The sequence below is a fragment of the Sphaeramia orbicularis genome, chromosome 5, assembly GCF_902148855.1.
Source record: "Sphaeramia orbicularis chromosome 5, fSphaOr1.1, whole genome shotgun sequence".
NCBI classification, from domain to species: Eukaryota; Metazoa; Chordata; class Actinopteri; order Kurtiformes; family Apogonidae; genus Sphaeramia; species Sphaeramia orbicularis.
Window position 1 is genome coordinate 24511190 of NC_043961.1, and position 20600 is coordinate 24531789.

Consider the following 20600-nt stretch of genomic DNA (forward strand, 5'->3'; position numbering starts at 1 on the left):
TTTAAGAAAGTGAGAGGCAGGAACACACACAGCCATTACCTGAAACAACTTTCTTTTGTAACCACTAATGGCTAGGGGGCAATTTCTTTCCTTGGAACAAAAGGCAGCTGACAGACAACACACACCAACATGTGAGGACTTGTAAACCTTTAACACACACACAAGTGTACACACAACTATTCAACCAAAGCATCCGTTTATTTCCTTTGTGTGTATGTGGACACATTTCGCTACAAGCAACGGAACAATTCCCATCGTCTTCATATGACATACTACTAGGGGCTGCAATTTTAAACCATATAGTCATGGGAAAGAAATCCATCAATCTGGATTACAGTCTGCAACGCAAACACACACACAAACAAGAGCAATCCCATGACATCAAAACCTGAGGGAAACGAGTTAAAAGGGTTAATCCATCTTCTATGGAGAAGACCAACTGTCGAAAATACTGTATACAGTAGGCCCTAGAGGTGCATAGAGCATATGTAGGTCTCTGTGGGGCACTGGAGGGTAAAGGTGCTGTAGAACTCCTGCAGGTCCTGAAGGTTGAAACAGCACAGATCAGCACAGAATAAAAGGCATTTCCCTTGAGGTTGGAAAGCATTTTAATGGAGGAGCTACATTCTGATGTGGTTTCTGCAATTTAAGGCACTAAAATATTCCCACGTGAATTGGAGGCGATATTCAGTATGGAAAGAATATTCCCCTCTGTGGTTTCTGCGGGGCTGTTGGCTGGAGACTGTATTTAAGTCTGCAGTGTTTTCAAAGACGCACAGCTCCTCCAGGAATGAAAGAGTTAAGCCAACAACCTTCCACTGACTTTGGCAGCCAGGCCTTACAAATGCAGGAGGGTGGTTTCTTGTTTTGATTTTCGCAGTGTGCATGCAGCACTGAATGAATTTGTGGATTTGAAGTTTGCTGGAGCTTGTCTTTTCTCCTTGAATGTGGGTGCATGATTAAGGCATGAATGTGGAGAGTGAAAACAGCATTTAGTCGTTTTTCTATTTTAGTCCATTTCCTTTAAATGACACACATGGCTGAAAAGTATATTTTACAAATTACAAGGTATTTATTAGAAACACAATTATGGAGTTTTTAAAATTTTGAGTTCAGACTAAGAACCACAGTGACTGACTGAGAGGGGCTTATGTTTGAAAGGGTTAATACAGTATAAGCTCAGAGTGAAGCACTATTGTTATGGTGTGTTCATACCGTACATGTGAGCTGTCAGCTGATATTCAAGGTCACAGAGAAATATATGACCTAGATACTGTCTGTACAATATATGAGGATTGCACAAAGAAACACACATACACACACACATATACTGTATATCAAGTGGGACTCTAAAAGCAGCTCTTGGTCACATGTTCTGCTGGCCAATTGCCACAGCTGTGGTTTCCCCTGGGTGGGGCTGCTTCAGCCACTTCACACTGCAATACGATGAAATATAGTCATTCATATGGCACCAAACACGTGTGTACACACAACACAGCCCACAATAACACTGACTGATTACAGATGTGCGCCTGCAGGCTTGTGCTGAAGGAAATACTTGAATAATCATTCCCCTATGATGGCTATTTCGTTAACTTATTACGTCAGGAAAATATGTGTGGGCGCACATTACGGCAACCTCAAGTGGAGCCTGTCAATAGTCACCTCCTGCCAGTGACACATGTGGAAAGTGCAGAGCACAATATAGGCTTATGTATGGGAACATACATGGTGTTGTTGATTACATACATGGCAGTGAATTATAGCTATTAAGGAGAAAGGAAAACATGCATGGCAAACAAAAACATTTATTCATTTAGCAACATGTGAATGAACTGGGCAGCACCTTGTATGCCTCCCTGTAAAAACATATTTTTGGAAAAAAAAATACATTTAAAATGTTTTAAATGAACAAGTAAAAAAGAGGACAGAACACAGAGAGAAGTGACTGGTATAAGTCCAGACAGCATGATTTCAACACAGGACAGATGAGGATCTATGGTTCTATCTTACATGCATTTATGGGCATGAAAAAAATGCCATTATGCCTCTGTCATCAGATGTCAACTAAAAGGTAAACATATACTTCTATGAAAATAACAAACTCCAATGTTTTCAATGTAACGTGGATCTAAGTCCTTTGTTTCGCTGTTATTGTGTACATGGAAGACATGTGCATACAATGACCTACTTCTGCGAGGGTCGGAGAGCCTGGGTTTGGCTGTTTGTGTGTCTGTGTGTGTGTCTGTGTGCGCGCAGACAGGCAAGAGGTGAAAAAGAAATGAAAAGGAAAGGAAATTATCTACCAGAGGAGTTGCTCCTCTGCACCCTTCCACCTTGTTTTCCTATCAGATCATTTTTACACTATGCACACACACACGCCTAATGCTACACACAAATGCAGGTGCCTTTACCTGACATAAGTTTGCAAGTGTGTATGTGTGTATGTGCCTGGCTCCAAGCAGAGTGAGGAATTCAGGGGGAGGCCAGCTCATAAATTACCCAGAAATCTCAGCGGGGGCCTTGAACTCATGGAGATATTGCTGGAGTTTCTTCAAGAATAAACACAAGAAGTGCTGCAGAGTTGGTAATTATGTGTGTGTGTGTGTGCGTGCGTTTGTGCGTGCGTGCGTGTGTGCGTGCGTGCGTGCGTGTGTACACATGAGTAGACGTGCACATGTCCTTGTGCTGATTTATAAAGCAAAAGAGCAATACATAGCCTAGCATCTGATGGTACCCACAGCTACACATTCATAATGCAAAGTATGTGTGTGCTCATGTGTGTGTAGCTGTGCATCAAAGTCAGTTGACATCACTGCCCAAGAGGCATATAGTATAGGTTCCTATGTTGTACACAAATATAAAGCATATAAAGGCCATCACACTCATATAGGCCCAGTCATATGCACACAGCCGTCTGTCACAGTGAGTTAAAGGCTTCCTGATGCAGACCCACTCTGACATCATGTACAACACTGCAACATATTTCACACATTCATTAAAAGCAGAAGTCTATGATAAACAACTATATGTTCCTTGAGCACAAATATCAGCAGATAGAGATTTTTAATTAAAAGATTTACCACCTCAATGTATTTTAGCGTGAAGTAAAAAAAAATATAATGGATAATTTGTTTATTGTCAAATATCCAACCCAATCTCCAGGGTTTAGCCCACGCTTAACACATTCAGACCAGCATATAAGTACAAGTTAAATGTGCAGATTTATCTTACCCTTAAATAAACCAGTGCAAAAGTAAAAGTCTCACTGGGCTGATCATAGACGTCACTTGTGACAACAGCAGCTCCATGGAAACAGTCTGTGTTTCATTGGTTGTTTGTCAAAAGGAGACACTGACGAAAAAGATGATGCATCAACTACATCTTAAGGGAAAAGTGTTGGTGGAGGAGGATGATTTAAAGCAAGACATTTCTCCTGTTTCTACACTTTGTGAATGGCTTCCTTCCTTCCATGATGCGGTAGCTTTTTCTCTGGAATGAGCTAGTTAGATCGTAAGTGATCAATAATTTAGAAGAAGAGATGACTGTACCAATTCCACATTCATGGGTTGCAGGGTAGTAATTTCTACGTTGAGAGCACTCCATGCAGACAGAGAAACCTCAAGGAGTTGGCACCTATTCAGAGAGCCGCTTCCAAAAGCTGTCACCACGTATTTAGACCACAATCCTACCGAATGAGAGAGACAGACGACAACACACAATACCTACTGTGTGCAGTATGGAAAGGGGGAAAGAACGTTCAGAGAGGCTTGCGAGGAGATGTGAAAGCATCCATATGCCTATTTAACCTCACATGCTGTTAAAAACTAATGCATGTGACTGGAAGATGATCAGTCATGGAGCTGAGTGGTTCATCAGAGTTAAAGATATTTTAGAAACATTTCACTCTACCGGCAGCTGAATCATATTAAGTACTAGTGTAGAAGCATACAAGAGAAGAGGCCTGCTTTAATACAACCAAATGGTATGCGATTCAGCATAATAAAAGAGAGAAAATACTCCCGTTATTGTGTTTGTCCACTAAGCATTCAGGAATGTACCGATTCCTATTATATCATTAAAAAGGCATGGAAATCAGCCCTAACTAAAATGGTAAAACAAAACTTACAGGGGAAAAAACAACAAAACTACATACTTTTTTTCTTTAACTTGCAATGGGATTTTTCCACATTACCAGCACCTCATTTGCATCTCCTCTCGATTTGTAATTTCACTTTCTATTAGAATCAGAGCTGCAGTCATCCCAGGAGGACCTTGAATGCTGTTAAGTGCTGTGAATAGCTTCTTTTCTCGTCTGCATTTGAAAGGTGATGAGGCCACTTGTAATGCTAGCATAGTCCCAAACATTAGTCCCAAACATCCACAGGACAGTGCAGGAATTAACCATATAGTCTCTGATTTTACGAGTATACAGTCCCGGAAAAAAATTATTAGACCATCAAAAGTCATCAAAAACAGTGGTTATGCAATCAAGTACTAACTCCTGTGCAGGGGTGTAAGAAAATATCGGTATCGCAATATATCGCGATATTTCACTTCACGATACTGGATTGATATTTAAAAGTAGTGTATCGATATTTTTAGGTATTTATTCAAATGCAGACATGGCGGAGGTTCATTTTTGTGTTTTGTTTTTCAAACTCTTATTTCTATATTCACATGGGTATTTTGCTCTGTTGTTTGTATACTACAAAAGTAGTATTGTGATACTGCAGGTCATAAATGTAGTTTTTTGAAATTGATAACGCTGTTTTGTTAAATAATGGATTAGTCAAGCATCCTAAAAACACTTTTTACTGTCTGAAAGAGGCAAATGTTCAGGGTTTTTTGGGAATGCACGAAAATAAAGTTATGGTGAGGAATGATTCATGGACTGAACGCTATGTATTCTTTTCGCAATAGAATATGAACATTTAAGAAGGATCTTAAACTGTAATGTCTGTAAAACATTTATTTGTTTGTTTGTTTGTATGTGTGGGGGGTTTTTTGTACCTGTAAAGCCGCATGTTAAAACTTTATTTATCCAAATGCTGCACTTTAAGTTTTTCCAGGAAATAATCTTTCAAAAGAAGAAACAACACAAAACATATTGCCTTGTTAACAGTATTGTGTTATATCGTGATATATTGTATCGTAATCCTACTATTGTGATTTGTACTGTATCGCCAGATTCTTGCCAATACACACCCCTACCCCTGTGTGTATCATGTGACTAAAACAGATGAAAAAGAAATTATGGAATGCCTAAAAGCACTGTTTTTGTCAGTACAATGCCATAGCTGTTGATGTAAGAACTGAAGTGATTTTGGTTATTATCAAGAAAACATCTGAAATTAAACTCTTATGAGCTATTTTTGTTGTTATCATTATATTTGTCCAAACAAATGTACCTTTAGTTGTACCAGGCATTGAAACAAACAAGAAACTGAAGAAAACAAGGGGTGGTCTAATGATTTTTTCCGCAACTGTATGTAGGTATGAACTATAATCCATTGGTGACGGATAGAAAAGTAGCCTAATGGTTTCTTTATACATTTAATTAACGTTACTGGCAAACAAACAGATAATCTGGAAACAGTTGTTGGCATTTAAAAGATCTTTAGACAAGACTGTGCACACAAAGTGTTGGCAATGCATGATACAGGCACAACCTCTGGCCCACATTTTCTGATTACTGCTGATAATGATGTATGCAATGCACCACCCACACACAGTACAGATCAATACATAATTACACTGACAATTAGTATCATTAGAGCGGAGCTGGAGATGGGGATTTGTTGAGCTAAACACTCCTCGGAGAGAGAGCGAAAGGTCAGAAAAGGGAGAGAATTAAGCAGCTCTCACACAATCTGCATGGGGTCTTTTCCAAAAAGTTTTCTATTATCCTTTAATAGCGGGATAAGAGCGGCACTCGAGCTCAGAGTGGGTGTGACGCACTTAAATCGCACACACTGCAGTAACGGAAACCAGAAGCCTATTCTGAACGACAATGACCACATTTGACATTACAAATCTAATACGTAATATAACTAAAACATGACTTATTAGTGCAGATAACATTTAAAACAACCTGATTGTTTAAAATCAGTGTCTCCTGATTCAACTCATTTAGCCTGTCAATTAACTGTAGCTCAATTAATCTGGTCTAATGACTTACACCCTTTTAGATTACATCTGCAGGAACAGGGCTGTGTTTTACAAAGACCACGAGTGAGTTATGTTCATTAGATCATATTCATAATGATGGATTTAATAAGGTTAGGAGGTGGCCTCGGAGTCAATTCCACTTTGTCTTTTAAGTAACAATGTAATGAAAATCTGTTGGGTTTAATTCGTGAAGGTGCGTGATGTGGTGGGAAAACCTTTACCTACATTATCACTTTTTGTGAGCTATTTGCCTTACAGTGCTCCTTATATATCAAAATTAGTATGTGAAATTTGGCAGGATAAAGCTCAGGAATTTTTTTTTTTTTTTTTTTTTTAAAGTACAGTGTGTATTTGACTGGATCAGCATAATATTCTATTGCATAATGAATCTTGTTCACAGGATGTACTCCATTGGAATAAGCCTATGTGTTACCCCTTTATATGTAATAGAACAACAATTTTCAAGCTGCCAAGTTTTGCCAACAACGTGCATAGTTTTTCTTGGCATTTTCTCTTGTGAGGATTTAGTTGTTTTAATGCCAGAGTTCAGTTCCCCATATGCAAATGTTCACCAAACCAACCTCCTGCAACACCATTTCGCAAAGGCATCATCACTACATCCTGCCCTTAGCGCCACCCCAGACAAGTGTGACTCACTTATAGAAATCCAAACTACCTAGACAGAATTATCTTTTCCTATTCCAGTGTGACGGTGCATGGCCTATCTCCAGTACTGGCATAGCGCTAACAAAGTGTGGCCATGCGAGACTAGGGATCAGCTGTAACATTTGCATCTACTAGACCGCTGAAGCCAGCCTCCAGAGTGAAGCACACCACAGGACGGCTACTTATATTGTGGTAACTGCACTCAGCAGATAACCAAACATACAGATACAGTTACATTTCAGTGATAACAGACGTCTCCAATCCTAAAAATATCTGTTGATTTGGAAAAGCTACAGGGACTAAGTGGTTTAACAAGCAGCGATGGTGTGAGGAAAGAAAAGTCCAACCTACAAGCAATCAGAACATTTTTCATCAATTATACATCAGCTAAACACTGATGTTTAATCCAAGGAAAAGACTTTAAAACAGTGCAGCTCCTTAATAGCCCCTTTTACACAGCACTTCTGTTCTGGGAATAATTCACCTTTATTCCGGAACGATGTCTGTGTGAACGAAATGGTGGGATCATTTGGTCCCACCTCGGTCACAGCTTTGTAACGCCTCTGGAATTAGTAACAGAGCCGTGATAAAGGTGGAATCACAATTCCAGAACGCCATGTAAAAAAGAGCACCTCTCATTTCGCAACCAAGGTGTGATGTTTTTATGACGTATTGCGTGTGCGACCCCCATTTACAGTGACCAAACATATCAACGCGACAAGAAAGATGTTGAATCAGGGAGACGCAAAGATCTGTGAGCTGTTGTCACTTCGGACAGAGGACTATCCATGCTAACATTTGTACAATGGTGAAAGACAAGAAAGAAAGAAAGACTCTGGAGAGGTTAGCTAAGAAAAGAGAGACAACTCCGCTATGCTCGGGGTATTTCCGATGCGCAAATTATACGCCACACTAAATACTGCGCTGCGTCATCGCCCCCATTGATTCCGGAACACAGGTGCACTGTGTAAAAGTCCAGCCTGTCTCACCTCTGTTACTCCTTCGGCTTGGCTGTGGAAATCGGTCAATAGTGGCAAAAAAAGTGGGTTCACCATCTCACCTTTTTTCCGGGATCTCTGTGTAAAAGTGGCTAATGTCTTTGAGATGAGAAAAACTGCAGAAAAGAGCTTTTATTAAAGTGAACTATGATATTTTTGACTATTAAAAGTCACCTATGACACTGATGGCAACACAACAGCTGGACTATGGGGCATCAAACACTGAATACATAAGACTGACTTTTTTTTTTATATATATGATTGATTAACTGATTGATTGATGCTTTGGCTCGCGACAAAGTTCAAACCCTTGCCATCCATCTGGTGATCGAGAGAAAGCAGCTTGACATATTGAATGGTCTTTGTTTCTCCTATGAATTTCATGTAGAGACCAAAGCTGTTTCCACTGAGGACAAAGACATATCCTGATCGAGTTACTGACAGTATTCAAGATGGAATACTAGTCTCAACAAATACATGTCCACACTGCTATTTAAACAAACATGATATATTTGTGCAAAATATGTTCCATTACTTTCTTTAAATAAGTACACTTAAAGAAAAAGAAAAGAAAAAGCTCTAAAATAATACTTAACACACAAAGACCCAGTGCTACTTTTGTGGTACATCCCAAATGACTTCTCTATATCTTTAATGCTTCTAAAGTGATTTATCACCATATACTCTAATATAATGCTCTATATTTTGCATTTTTAGGTTTATAGATACGTATTTTCCTATATTTAATTTACTGATCATGTACATGTTCATTGAAGCTACGATTAAAGTTGACAGTTATATCAAAAACAGAGAAAACTGAAGAAAAACTATCTTTTTCAGTCAAATCTATCATTAACTGTATATAAACCAAACGTCTCCATCCACTGTCATTGATCGAACTTCCATGGGTTTTACTGTTGAATCAATGTTGTAGAAGATGACAGTGTTTCCACGTTCACTATGGAGCCTCTGAACGTCCAAATGGGCCATATCTGATGACCATGAAAAGATGAATAACTATTTTACACCAGTTATTTACCTGTATTAATAGGATTAGTGGATCAACAGGTATTAAACAGTTTAGATCAGTAAATCATTTTGGTCACCGGTGGAGGTTTGGGTCCGGAGAAAAATGTTCAACCCACTATTGCTGGAATAGAAATTTCAACCTTTGCCCTGTGATTTTAAGCGTCTTTTACGTGAATGGACGTTTTTATTAAAACAAAGCGCTGTGTCCTTGCCGCTATCACTGAGTTGAACAAGCTTTGGCAATATTTGCACATACACTTTATCTGTTTGTTCTTGTTCTACGTCATTTTTACTGTGGTTTATTTAAGTGCCTTTTCATTATTTATTACCTCCGCCAAGGAGGTTATGTTTTTGCCAGGGTTTGTTTGTTTGTCTGTTTGTTTGTTTGTTTGTTTGTTTGTCTGTCCGTTAGTGTGCAACATAACTCAAAAAGTTATGGACAGATTTGGATGAAATTTTCAGGGTTTGTTGGAAATGGGATAAGAAAGAAATGATTAAATTTTGGTGGTGATCGGGGGTGGGGGGGCCCACGGGGGGGGGCACTGATCAGCCTTGGCGGAGGTCTGCGCTCTCCGAGTGCTTCTAGTTGATATTTGTTCCTGTTTATGTTGTAAACGGTGGGAGTATGTACATTTATATGTATATATTGAGTGTGTACAACTAGTTTTCTACTACATTTCATGTTAGATTAATTTGTAATTTGTCTGCTAATGTGGGAAATGAACTTACAGGTACAACTAAAGTTACCTATCTCCCTCTTACATCTATTGATTCTTAAGATATGTCATCCAAACACTATATTGAGCTTCTGTTGTGTCCTTGTTGGTATAGTAGTTTCTCTTTGGCGTACACACTCTGTCTGATGAGCTACAACACACACAGCGTTGACATGACGGAGAGGCGTGCTGCTGAAGAGGACAGTGTGGTGACCAGGTGACAGACACCAATATTATTTGTGCGGCAGCCAACATTCAATCAGCCTCTCCTCTCCTCCCTCCATCTCTCTACCCTTTTTCCTGTCACCCGCCCTTTTCTCCTGCTGTTCTTGGCCGTGGCGGCGAAAAGATTTCTGGGGCTATCATTCTTTCTCTCACCCTCCTCTGCTCTCTCCGTCAGTGAAACACAGCCTCTCCTCCTGGCTCTGCCTGGCAGTAAAAAGCTTACTGCTCTCTTCTCAAATATTACTCTCTGTGTTCTCTTAATTCTTCTTGTTCCTCGATCGTCAGCAACACAACTCTTGTGAGCTTCTTCTAATCTACTCAGACTGAACTGCTTTCCTGGACAAAAAAAACTCTAAACAAACTTTTAGACTTCTTGTTTGGCTTGTTTTTTTGAAAAATCAGATTACTTCAGTAACGTTCTAGAGATCGTCATTCTTTCGTAAAAGAAAACATAGCATTGTCATCACATCCCAAACAATGAACATTCTAAGGACAAACTCTATCTGCATTCTTTATCTAACCTGAAGTCTGCTCTATTCATGTTTTGAAAAATGCAACATTAGTTAGCGTGCACAAAAACGCATACCTGAAGCGGCATCCTTTCACTGGATCTGATCTAATCACCTGCAACTTTCAGATTTGTACATTCTTTCTTCTACTTCCATACTGTACTTTGTTATACTCACTAGTCAGGATTTCATCAAGAAATACTAAAAATTATAACAGAAATGGAAAAAGGAATTGCATAATCTAGTAAGTTTCCATCCACTCCACAGGAGTTGTTTAATTCAGAGCAGTAGGTGCATAATAGTTACGGTTGCCCAAATGAAAAAAAAAGCAACAGCTAAGACTGAAACAATATTTATTACGAAGGTCCTGTCCTGCAATGTCTGCCTCATTATTACCAAAAAATAAACTCACCATGTCATATGACGTTAAGGTGGGTTTTATAACTCTGAGGAAGTCATATAACCACACATCTTAGACCAGAATTAAATCATTTTTTTCCAAAACCCTGAAGCAGCCTTCAGTGTTGATGTCTACAACTGAACTCTGCACCGCTGGTCGACATCTGAACCATCTTTTTAGTGAATTATCTGTAGACGTCTAACAGCAAACAAATCGACAACTGTTCACTAACAGATAAGACAACATTCTGTAGCTAATGTTTGGTGTATAGTGTATAACACCATTTTTACAATGAAAACACTTTTTAAATTTTCCACAGCTTCACTTGGGATTTTTGCATACTAATTGAAAGTGTAAATAAAAACAGCCGTGCTTATATCTCATATCCTCAGATCCCATATCCCCATCCCACTCTTGTGTACATCGCTTTGACATCCAACTCTCCCTCTCTTTTGCTCTGAAATCTCTTGTGTTTTTTTTCCAACGCCCACATCCCTACTCTCTTCCTTCCCTCTCTCTCTCCTTTTCACTTCCTGTAAGTTGTTCATCCCCTCTTGTGCTCACCTCTATACCTCCTCCTTGCTTTGCTCCTCTCAAACAATGCTATCTTTATCTCAACTTTTTTTTTCTCCCTTTGTCTCAGTCTGTCCTAACTTAGCAACTCTTGCTCTTTCTCTCTACCTTTCTCCCTCGCTTTCCTTCTCCCCATGTGTGGAAATGGTTTGTATTGATCCACGCTCAAACCGTGAAGAAGGTCAGGGGTTCACTAATAAAGCTCAGGGACAAAACAGAGACACACAAATAAACACACCGCCACACACACAGACAAATACACCCAGGTAAAGGGGATAAGGTGATGAACAGTCTGTGTGCTTTCCGTGTATATTTTTATGGCGAAGCTAGTCCTAACAGTTGTCTTCACAAAAAACAGCCACCAACTCTCTGCGCACATAAATGTATCATCCTAATGATGGCCCCAGGCTACAAATTATTGTCCAGCACAAATATGAAGTCCACACAGGGAGCTGACAGGACACCAGGTCATCCATCATGGCTGTGTGGCTAACAGCTGTCCAACCCTAAACCCCCTCCCACCTTACCCTCTCCACCAATCTATGGCAGGGTCAACCTAAACTTATTCACCCTCCACCCCCACATCACTCAGCCTTTCCCACACTGCTCAGTCAAACACAGTTGTGGAAGGCATCTACAAGTCCCAAGTCTAGAGGTTAAAGAAGCGCATGTGAATTCCTGAAGTGGCTGAGAATATCTGGGAGGGGCTCAATGCCAAACACCAGTAGCTTAAAGGTTAGAGAGCTGAGCAGCAGGAGTTTGCCAGCTCATACCACACGATCAGGTAGAAAAATGTGGATGTGCAACGACTGCCAGTTATTTTTGTTAGAAGATCATTTACGGCTGTGAGTAGAAATCGACAGCCTGTGACGCCTGGTAGCCGGTAATGCAACACAAGTATGGGTTCTTGTATGGCAGTACATGCAGAATGAAGTATAATATTTAAGTGTTATGCTGTGCTGTATTGTTACATATACTAAAATAGCAGATATCAGGGCTGCGTAGTGGTAAGAACAGGCTATGCAATATGAATCATCCTCCAGGGGTTACAAGTCAATATGTAACATATTTTTACACCTACTTTTAGGAAAACTGTCAGTACAATGCACAATCCACATTTTCATTTGTGTAGTGGTCAGGGCTTAAATAACCACTGTGTGGCAAAACTATTCATGTAAATTATTAATCAATAAAGCATTTTAAAGTTATGTACCCCTATTAGACAATATTGGATGTACAAGATTTATTTTTTCATGAATTAGAATGATTCATAATTGAGGATATTCATTACTGTTAAGACATGTATGGTCCTAATAAAATCTGGTTAGGCTACATAACATAATATTGCCCGGTTTTGCAAGTTGAACAGCCATTTTGATCCTAAAAAAGAAAAAAAAAAAAGAATCTGTCTGTAGTAATGAAAACCATACCCAACCCCATCTATGTTTTACCAGAAGGTGATTGCTCTGTGGTGTTTATTTATGATTATTTCATTGTTCAGCTTTTGCTCTTTCAGTAGAGTAATACAGTGTTTGGTGCCTTTATGGAATCGTACAACTGCAACACAGAAAACAGTTGAGATTTTCACCAATATTGTTGTGGAGAAAAACTCCACAGCCATGTTCATAGACTTACAAACTATGAGCAACTGCAATATGAGTATGTGCCTGGCACACATTTTGGTTGATGACATGCTGAAGATGTTTTCATTCTGTGTATATGGCTGTGGATTTTCACAGATGGACACTGTAAGAATGTTTTAAAGACATGATTCATTCAATTATTCACTTTAATATGTTTATGCTTTTGACAAAGCCAAGGGAAACCATGGAGAGAGGCTAAAGAGACACATTTGGCCCAGGAGACATGAGTTCCACCCCCTGCTGTAGGGTAACAGAGAGCACTAACCTAGCTTGTTTATTTGCATAAAGGACAAGGAAGTGACATCTGATCACACAAGATGCATTTGGGATGCATCCCAATGCCAGGTGTGAACAGACCTACTTGGAGCTGTCCATTTCTGATACATGCCTGAGGACATATGTTACTGTCAGGTGTGTGCCTGTGTTTATTTATAAAGTAAAATCCTTGTTCATTTGAATCTTTTTCATAATTTGTCCTTTGTTTTTGCGCATGCTTATTATGTTGAGTCTCTTGTGCACAGCAATAGCTCCACACTAAAAAAAAAAAGATCTCATGCCTTCATCTGAGGTCAGATCTGAGGTCCCTCAGACCACTGACGGGGGTTAAGGTCAGTGGTGAGCAGCTGACATTAGGTCGCTGCTTAAGGCCAACGTGGCAGACACCATTAACCTGAAGCTGACCCCTCGGGCCAGGCTGCTGTCACAGGGTCAGCCAATCAGCTTATCTGTGACGCTATTACATCATCATTGATGACAGCTCATATATAGTTCAACAGTTTCTAAAGGAATGGCTGACTGGTGATGAATTACCAGAGAACATAATTCTTATCTAAACTGTAGTAACCATGGTAACTAGGCTGACTGGCAGGATGCAAAAAGAGAAAATGAGCATACAAGGATCCAACACATGTTCCTATACTCTGAATGGATGTGTGGATGGATGAGTGATCATCAACCATGGTGGCTTTAGTCATTTCAAGCCAGAGCGGAATCTGATCATTTTTTCTTCCACAGTTTTCGGCGGTGATCCAGGATGAAAATCTGTGGGATTCAGTGGAGTGTTTTTTCCTCATTATGTGTTAGACAATATCCATTTAACATAATAAAGACTGTTTTCAGAAAATATGGAAATCACTGGCAAACTCATTTGCCCTATCTCTCACTGTTATTTGTGTTGCCATGTGGCGCCTTCTTAGCTCTTCAGGTGTAAATAAATTGTTTTTATTTTTTTTCTTTTCATTTTCCCCAAAGACTGTCACTTATTTAACATTACTTCACAACAACACACAAATGTCACATGCATATTAGTGAAATGGAGATGTGCTGTTGAGCTCTCTATGAAATTTTACTGGCACAGATTGTGTGTGGGCCTGTGGGAAAATTCAACTATTGATAATTATTATGACGGGGAATATTTTGTCTGTGATCCAAACGATGATGATATAAGTGTATTTCATACGCACACTTGCAAATATTGGACTTAGAGGCACACTGCGTTGACCACACTCCAGAGTTTTTCTGCACTACCCTTCAATTATGTACCACAGCACTCTACCGAACAAGATCCTACTGAACCAGTGCAAAGGTCTAATTGAAATAAATGAGATAGTCCGCCTTTGTGCCACAGGACTATTGTCAATGTGATGGACCCTAAGAAAGAAAAAACACTTTAACCAAGAAGAATAGAAAGGAAATAAGAATGAAGTCAACCAAAGAACAGAAAGACGACTACATGAACTGAAGGTGGCAAATGGAGTAAGAGAGTGAGGTCAAAGAGGACTTGGCTGGGTGATTCCCATCACTTACAACACTACAAAAAAGACCTGTGCACTCAAGCTAATGAAGACCTATAAAGAAAAGAGTACTGTTGTTACAAAGTATTCCACTACATTAGATGCAACATGGGGTGAGCGGTTTGTGTGTGCAGATGTGTGTGCAGAAAGACACCTGCTGGTAAAAACATGCATGCACTGACATTTCAAGAAAAAGCTTTAAACATGCATTAATTAAAATAAAGAAGTAGGATGGATGGTTGAGATTTTTTGAAGAGCAAACAGAATGGAGGCAGAGACAGGTGGCCAACTGAGAGTGAAGCAGACTAAACACTTAAAAATGGAACAAAGTTATAAGTGGATTCAGGCACCCGGGGCCTGAAGGAAGTAGGCAAGTAGGGGAGATGGGGACAATGAAGACCTGACCCACAAAGACCCACTGCTACTTTGGTGACTGTTCCCAAATGAATTTTTCTGTTACTTTAACCTTTTTTTTTTAGTCATTTATCACCATTTATTATAATATCCTCTGTATTTCATATTTTTTCAGTGTAAATCATATATTTTCTGATATTTAATTTACAGATTCATAAAAGCTCAGTAAATTCAAAGGTTATTTAATCGGAAAGACAGAAAACTAACCAAAAAATGACTTTTCAGCAAAGATATCAAAAACTGAATTTAATAACAAGCATCTCTATCCACTGTCATTGATCCAACTCTATGGGTTTTACTGGTGAATCAATGTTGTAGAACATAATGGTGTTTCCACATACCCTACAGAGCCTCTGAACGTCCAAATGGGTCATATCTGATGACCATGAAACAATGACAAACTGCATTTTACACAAATTATTTACATGGATTGATAGGATTGGTGGCTCAAGAGTTATTAAGCATTTTAGATCAATAGATGGTTTTGGTCGCCAGTGGCTCTTTGTGTCTTTAGGGGTTAATGTAAGATATAATAAAGGATATGACCAACAAGGTAAATAAACTTTATTCAAAAAACTATACCTTGCATTGTTGTGTATGCCTTTAGGTTTGCTGTGTTAAGAGTGTACCCGTGTGAGTCATATTCTCCATAACGTATGCAGGGCCATGCACAGCGGATCAGTTAGTAAAAACCAAGTCTAGCTTAGGCTATCACCCCCAGATCACTCACTGCATCGAACCACTTTGCGTTTATGTGTGCACCAGTTGCTACTCCTCAGTGAGTGGCATTTCACAAATCCGGGGTACTGGGCTAATGATGTCTGCTGTCTGAGTAAATCAAAGTATCAAGAGTTTGTGGGGAGAGTGAAAACAGGTAAAAAAAAAAAAAAAAAAAAAAGAGTGGGAAAAAGACACAGCAAGGGAAAGAAACCTAATACTCCAAACATTGCAGCCCATAGAAGAGATTTTTTTAATGAGTATGACATGGGAAGGCTAATGATCATAAAGGAATATTAACTTATTTATTCTTTTTGTTCGGATGGCTGCTTTGTAAGTTATACTCTGTAAAAATGTCTATACCACTGCATTGGGTAAGTTCATGTGCAATTTCTTTTTTTTTTTTTTTTAATTATTTATTTATTGCTTTTTATAATTTTCCATTGACATTGCATTTCTTAGGTAGTTACAGTTTTTCATGTATACATTGTACATTCATTTGTATTTACACATGTACTGAAGGCTCATTTTCACAAGTCTGTATCTCTAATGCATCCTTTTCTCAACCGTCAATGGGCAGAAAGGTTGAAATAAAATAATAGAAAGAGCATAAAGAAAACAAACAAAAAAAAACCAAATCACAAAAAAAACACAAATCTGGAACAATGAACATTTAGGAGTGACCATGTAGTGATGAATGTTCATTTACATAAAATAAAATCAGACCTCTGGATTATCATAAACTGAACCCATTTTTCCCAATATGAAGCAAAACTTCTAGTCTATGATGAAGTTCATGTGCAATTTTAACAATTTTCTCAAGAAAAGGCTGTGTAAACAATGTCAGTTGTCTTCGTAGGATTGCATAAAGAAACACTTAACTCTGCTTCTTCAATGGTCATTTATCATTATAGCTGATGTGCTCTGTATTATGTTAACGTTCACTCAAACAAATGTATTTAGCATCCAGTGGTTCATAAATATTAAAAAAAATCTTCAATAAGAAAAGGGTTTTGATAGTACATATTCAATAGCATGCAACAAAAAACAGTAAGAGATGATATAAAAGCTTGAGCTTACCGAGTTGATGCAGGCGAGCTCCTTGTTGAGAAGCCAGGGTAAAGAAAGCTTTCCATCTCCCTTGTAGCAGGACTGAATCCTTTCTTTGATCTTCTCCTTGATCTTCTTCAGGGTGAACAGGCACAATGCTGACTCTTTGGGTGGTTTGGCCCGATTCTTCTGACCCTGAGAGAAGATTGTGAATAGGATGTCTTCATTCTCAGAGATCCCCAGAGAATTGGCCAGTTGCCGGCCTGGTCGAGCCAAGTATGCATCCTGCACCAGGCGGTACTCTACCCCATCTTTAGTGCAGCCAATGGGGAACTCAACGTACGAGTAAAACTTGGGGTCATCCACACAGAGCCGGACAATTTTAGAGGTGAAGAACTGCTCCCCACTGGCATCTGGTGAAGTGAGTTGGGTGTCCAGTTGCATGGTCAAATAATAGACAAACTGCTCGCTGCTGAAGCTGTATACGTAGTAAATGTCAAAAGCGGGAAACTTTGAAAGAGTGTCTGAGGGGATCTTAAGTTGAGAGGAGACAAACTCGTCCTGATATACAAAACTGAACATGTCTGCGTTCTCTTCATTCTCCATCAACTTGCGGCTGGACAGGGTAGGAAAGTATTCAGACTTGCCATCAATTGGGGTTCCAATAAATAACTTGCTGGTAGGACTGTGAGGGGAGCTTATGATCACTCCGGACATGGTACCGGACTCTGCTACGCTGGACAGGTAGTGCTCCTTGCGATGGTGGGGCTCACCCAATTTAAAAAGGTCATCAAGACGTAGAAACTGGCAGATTCCCTGTGACGTGCTGCCACAAGCAATGAGACGATTCTGGGCATAGTCTATAAGGAGAAGCTTGTTCACATTGGGGGTCTGGGCTAGATCATGAGGGCAGGACTGAACACTGGGTGGGGGATAGCACTTCTCATTGTCCACCACCGGACCAGTCATATGGCTCCGCAGTTTAGTCAGGTTGCTAGACAGTTTGAAAATCCAGTTGACAGCGCCCACATAGACTTCCCCTGTTTTGTTGTGGATGGCCAGATGTGTAAGCCCCCACTCAGCAGGGACGAATCGTTTGAAAGGCGGGGGTTGGCCTCCAGCGAGGGATGAGCTCATGACAAGCAAAAGCCCCAGGAGGAGAAACAGGTTTCCCAGGCCGGGGGAAGCCACTGACCGAGCGAGGGGATACATATCTGGGCAGTTTAGAGGCAAGGCTTAGGGGGATGGGGAAGGAGAAAGAGAGGAGGAGGAGGAGAAGAAGCTCTGGTGCCAGTCACCCAATTCAGGATTTTATTTATTTTCTGCTCAACTGTCAAATGAATAAGGAGGACGGTTAGAGGGACAGAGAAGGATGAAGGGATGGGGAAACAAAACTCCTATTGATCGGCTGTCCTGTTTTCAGTGTTGTGAGACGTCATCAGGAATATCATCCACAGAGGCACGAGGTGGGAGCCCTGTAAGACAGAAAGAAAGGAAAAAATCACTGAGTGTCCAAGCAACATTCTCCATTGATTATTCATCAAGCAAGCAGAGATGCCTAAAAGGCTTTGAAATTGCAGAGCTGAAATTAGAAAAAAATTCAGTTGACATTTGCCTGGGTGATAAATAAATGATATCAAATCAAATCAAGTCTGGAGGGCAAATGTGTGCCGGCATTTAATTATGGCTGAAGATAGCGGGGGAAGCATGTGCCTATTATTAAAGGCTCTGTATTGTGAGTCTTGCTGAAATGAGTAACTGACTCACAAACGTTTGAATATTTCATAACTTCCAACGTTACCATGGTGGCTCTGGAGGAGGTTTGTGTATCAGAGAATGCCAGTGGGCAGTGTTTCATTGATGGTGAGCAATTTATAACCAGGTCTGCTTGAATGCGTTCCTGTCAAAGGTTGAGATACATCAACAAACTACCCCAGCAACCTGTCATTGTAATTAGGCTTATACTTCTGGCGATATTATCCATGCATCAAGTTTTTGTGACAGCACAGCAGGTTGTTTAAAAGGCTATGCAATTTCTTAAAGAGTTGCAAAGACAGCATGTTAAATATACAACAGCGGCAACAGATATTACATAAATACAAATATGAAAGTTATTTCCTGAGAATGTTGCCGTCTGTGGAGCATAATTATGGAAAATACAATGTCCTTAACCAATCAGACCACAGTGAAAACCTGCAGGCTGGTCAATTTCCTGTAAGATGAAGTTCACATCTATATTTGTACCATATCATAAATGACGTCTTCAACCTCATCCAGCCCTGGTACGTCTCAGTTCACTTGCATGTGTGTAGCTGAATTTCTAAAGCTATCTTTCCCCTTCAACACAAGCTAATACTGTGGGAAAAAGACAAGAAACAGGAATGCGATTTGAAAGACTTTTTTTCTCTTAGTTTACACGGCAACACTAGGATCTAATTCCGCAAAGATATCTCCTTTTCATTATAAAATCATTCCGCGTTAAGACGAAGCCGCTATGATAACGATTTGCGTTAACATGAGTCCGCGAGGACGGCTGAATACGCTGTAGTGGCCATGCCAGACCAGTAGCTGGCGATGTCCAAAACCGTCTGGTCTGGTCCAAAACCGTCTCCTAACTGTCCTCCTTCGATGGTACATTAGGGATTGACTCAGGCATTGGCAAATATAAGAAATGCGTCTCCGCTGGTAAGAGTGTAGACGCAGTAAGTCTAACTTTTGGTGGAGAAGCGACAACAAACTGAGCACAGTTAGCAGCACATATGTTGTTCCGAAACCGGCCATTGTTGTTGTGGTTGTTCCTTCTTTTTCTGCAGCTTTATTGTGTCATAGAGGCTGGCAAACCAGCTTGGAGGCGCATTACCGCCACCAACTGGCCTGGAGTGGGTTAACTGGCGGTTCTTGGCTGCGCGCGCATGCGGTGACGTCATATTTTACCCCGGAACGCTCCGATTCGCGTTAACACGGAGCTGAAATGCGGAGCGTATCGATAACATTCCACCCTGGACCCTGGTATCAAAAGTTTCCGGATTCAGGCACTCTAGGCAAGGTTTCCATGTTAACAGAAGGCTAATCCGCGATGAAATCTTCCCGGAGTCGACTGAATCCTACGTCGTGTAAATGGCCCCTTAATCAAGATCAATCATTACAACACACACAATCATTACACCTTGAAGCTACTGTGTATTCCATGACAACCTGGGCTACAGTCAATACAGAGACATATTAAAAGCACAACTGAGGTAATTTATGAAATGAATCACAGGTATGGGATGAGGAGGAGTCAAAAGTCTGAGTATTTGCTCTTCTCAGCGTCCTCCAACGAAAACACAATGATGATCGGGAGCAAGATTTCCTTGGTGTGTGGTGCTACTTGACAGGCCAATCATGTTTCTGCAATACTGGGACATTAGTTCTCCTGTAAATGCTGATTATGCAAAACAGGACGCAACTCTCCCAGGGACCCCACACTTCAATTTCACCTTGACTATCAAAGTGTCTGCGCGAAGGGTGTTTTATGACCACACAAATCGGGAGAGATGAGAGAGAGTACATGGAGATGAAGAGAAGTAGAAAAAGGGGGAAGGGGGACAAGTATGGTAAAAAATATTATACAAAGGAAAATTAAAACAGAGCACTGAAAGAGATGCTTGTTTCCACTTCAATTCTCAGTCGCCAAGTACAGTGTCTGTGAGGAAG

The 20600-nt window shown here is 40.1% G+C and overlaps 1 protein-coding gene across 5 annotated transcripts in view; it reads right to left on the reverse strand.

The window, feature by feature from the left end:
• The window catches only part of plxna1b (plexin A1b), a 215410-nt gene that overhangs the window by 158597 nt on the left and 36213 nt on the right, over nt 1-20600 (reverse strand). For 4 of the 5 annotated variants that reach the window (XM_030133610.1, XM_030133611.1, XM_030133612.1 and 1 more), the window contains exon 2: nt 16935-18379. In XM_030133610.1, coding sequence (XP_029989470.1) covers nt 16935-18116 — 1182 coding nt within the window. In that variant the 5' untranslated portion in view covers nt 18117-18379. Of the gene's footprint in view, nt 1-16934; nt 18380-20600 lie in introns of those variants that run through there. The other variant, XM_030133608.1, reaches the window with a different exon arrangement.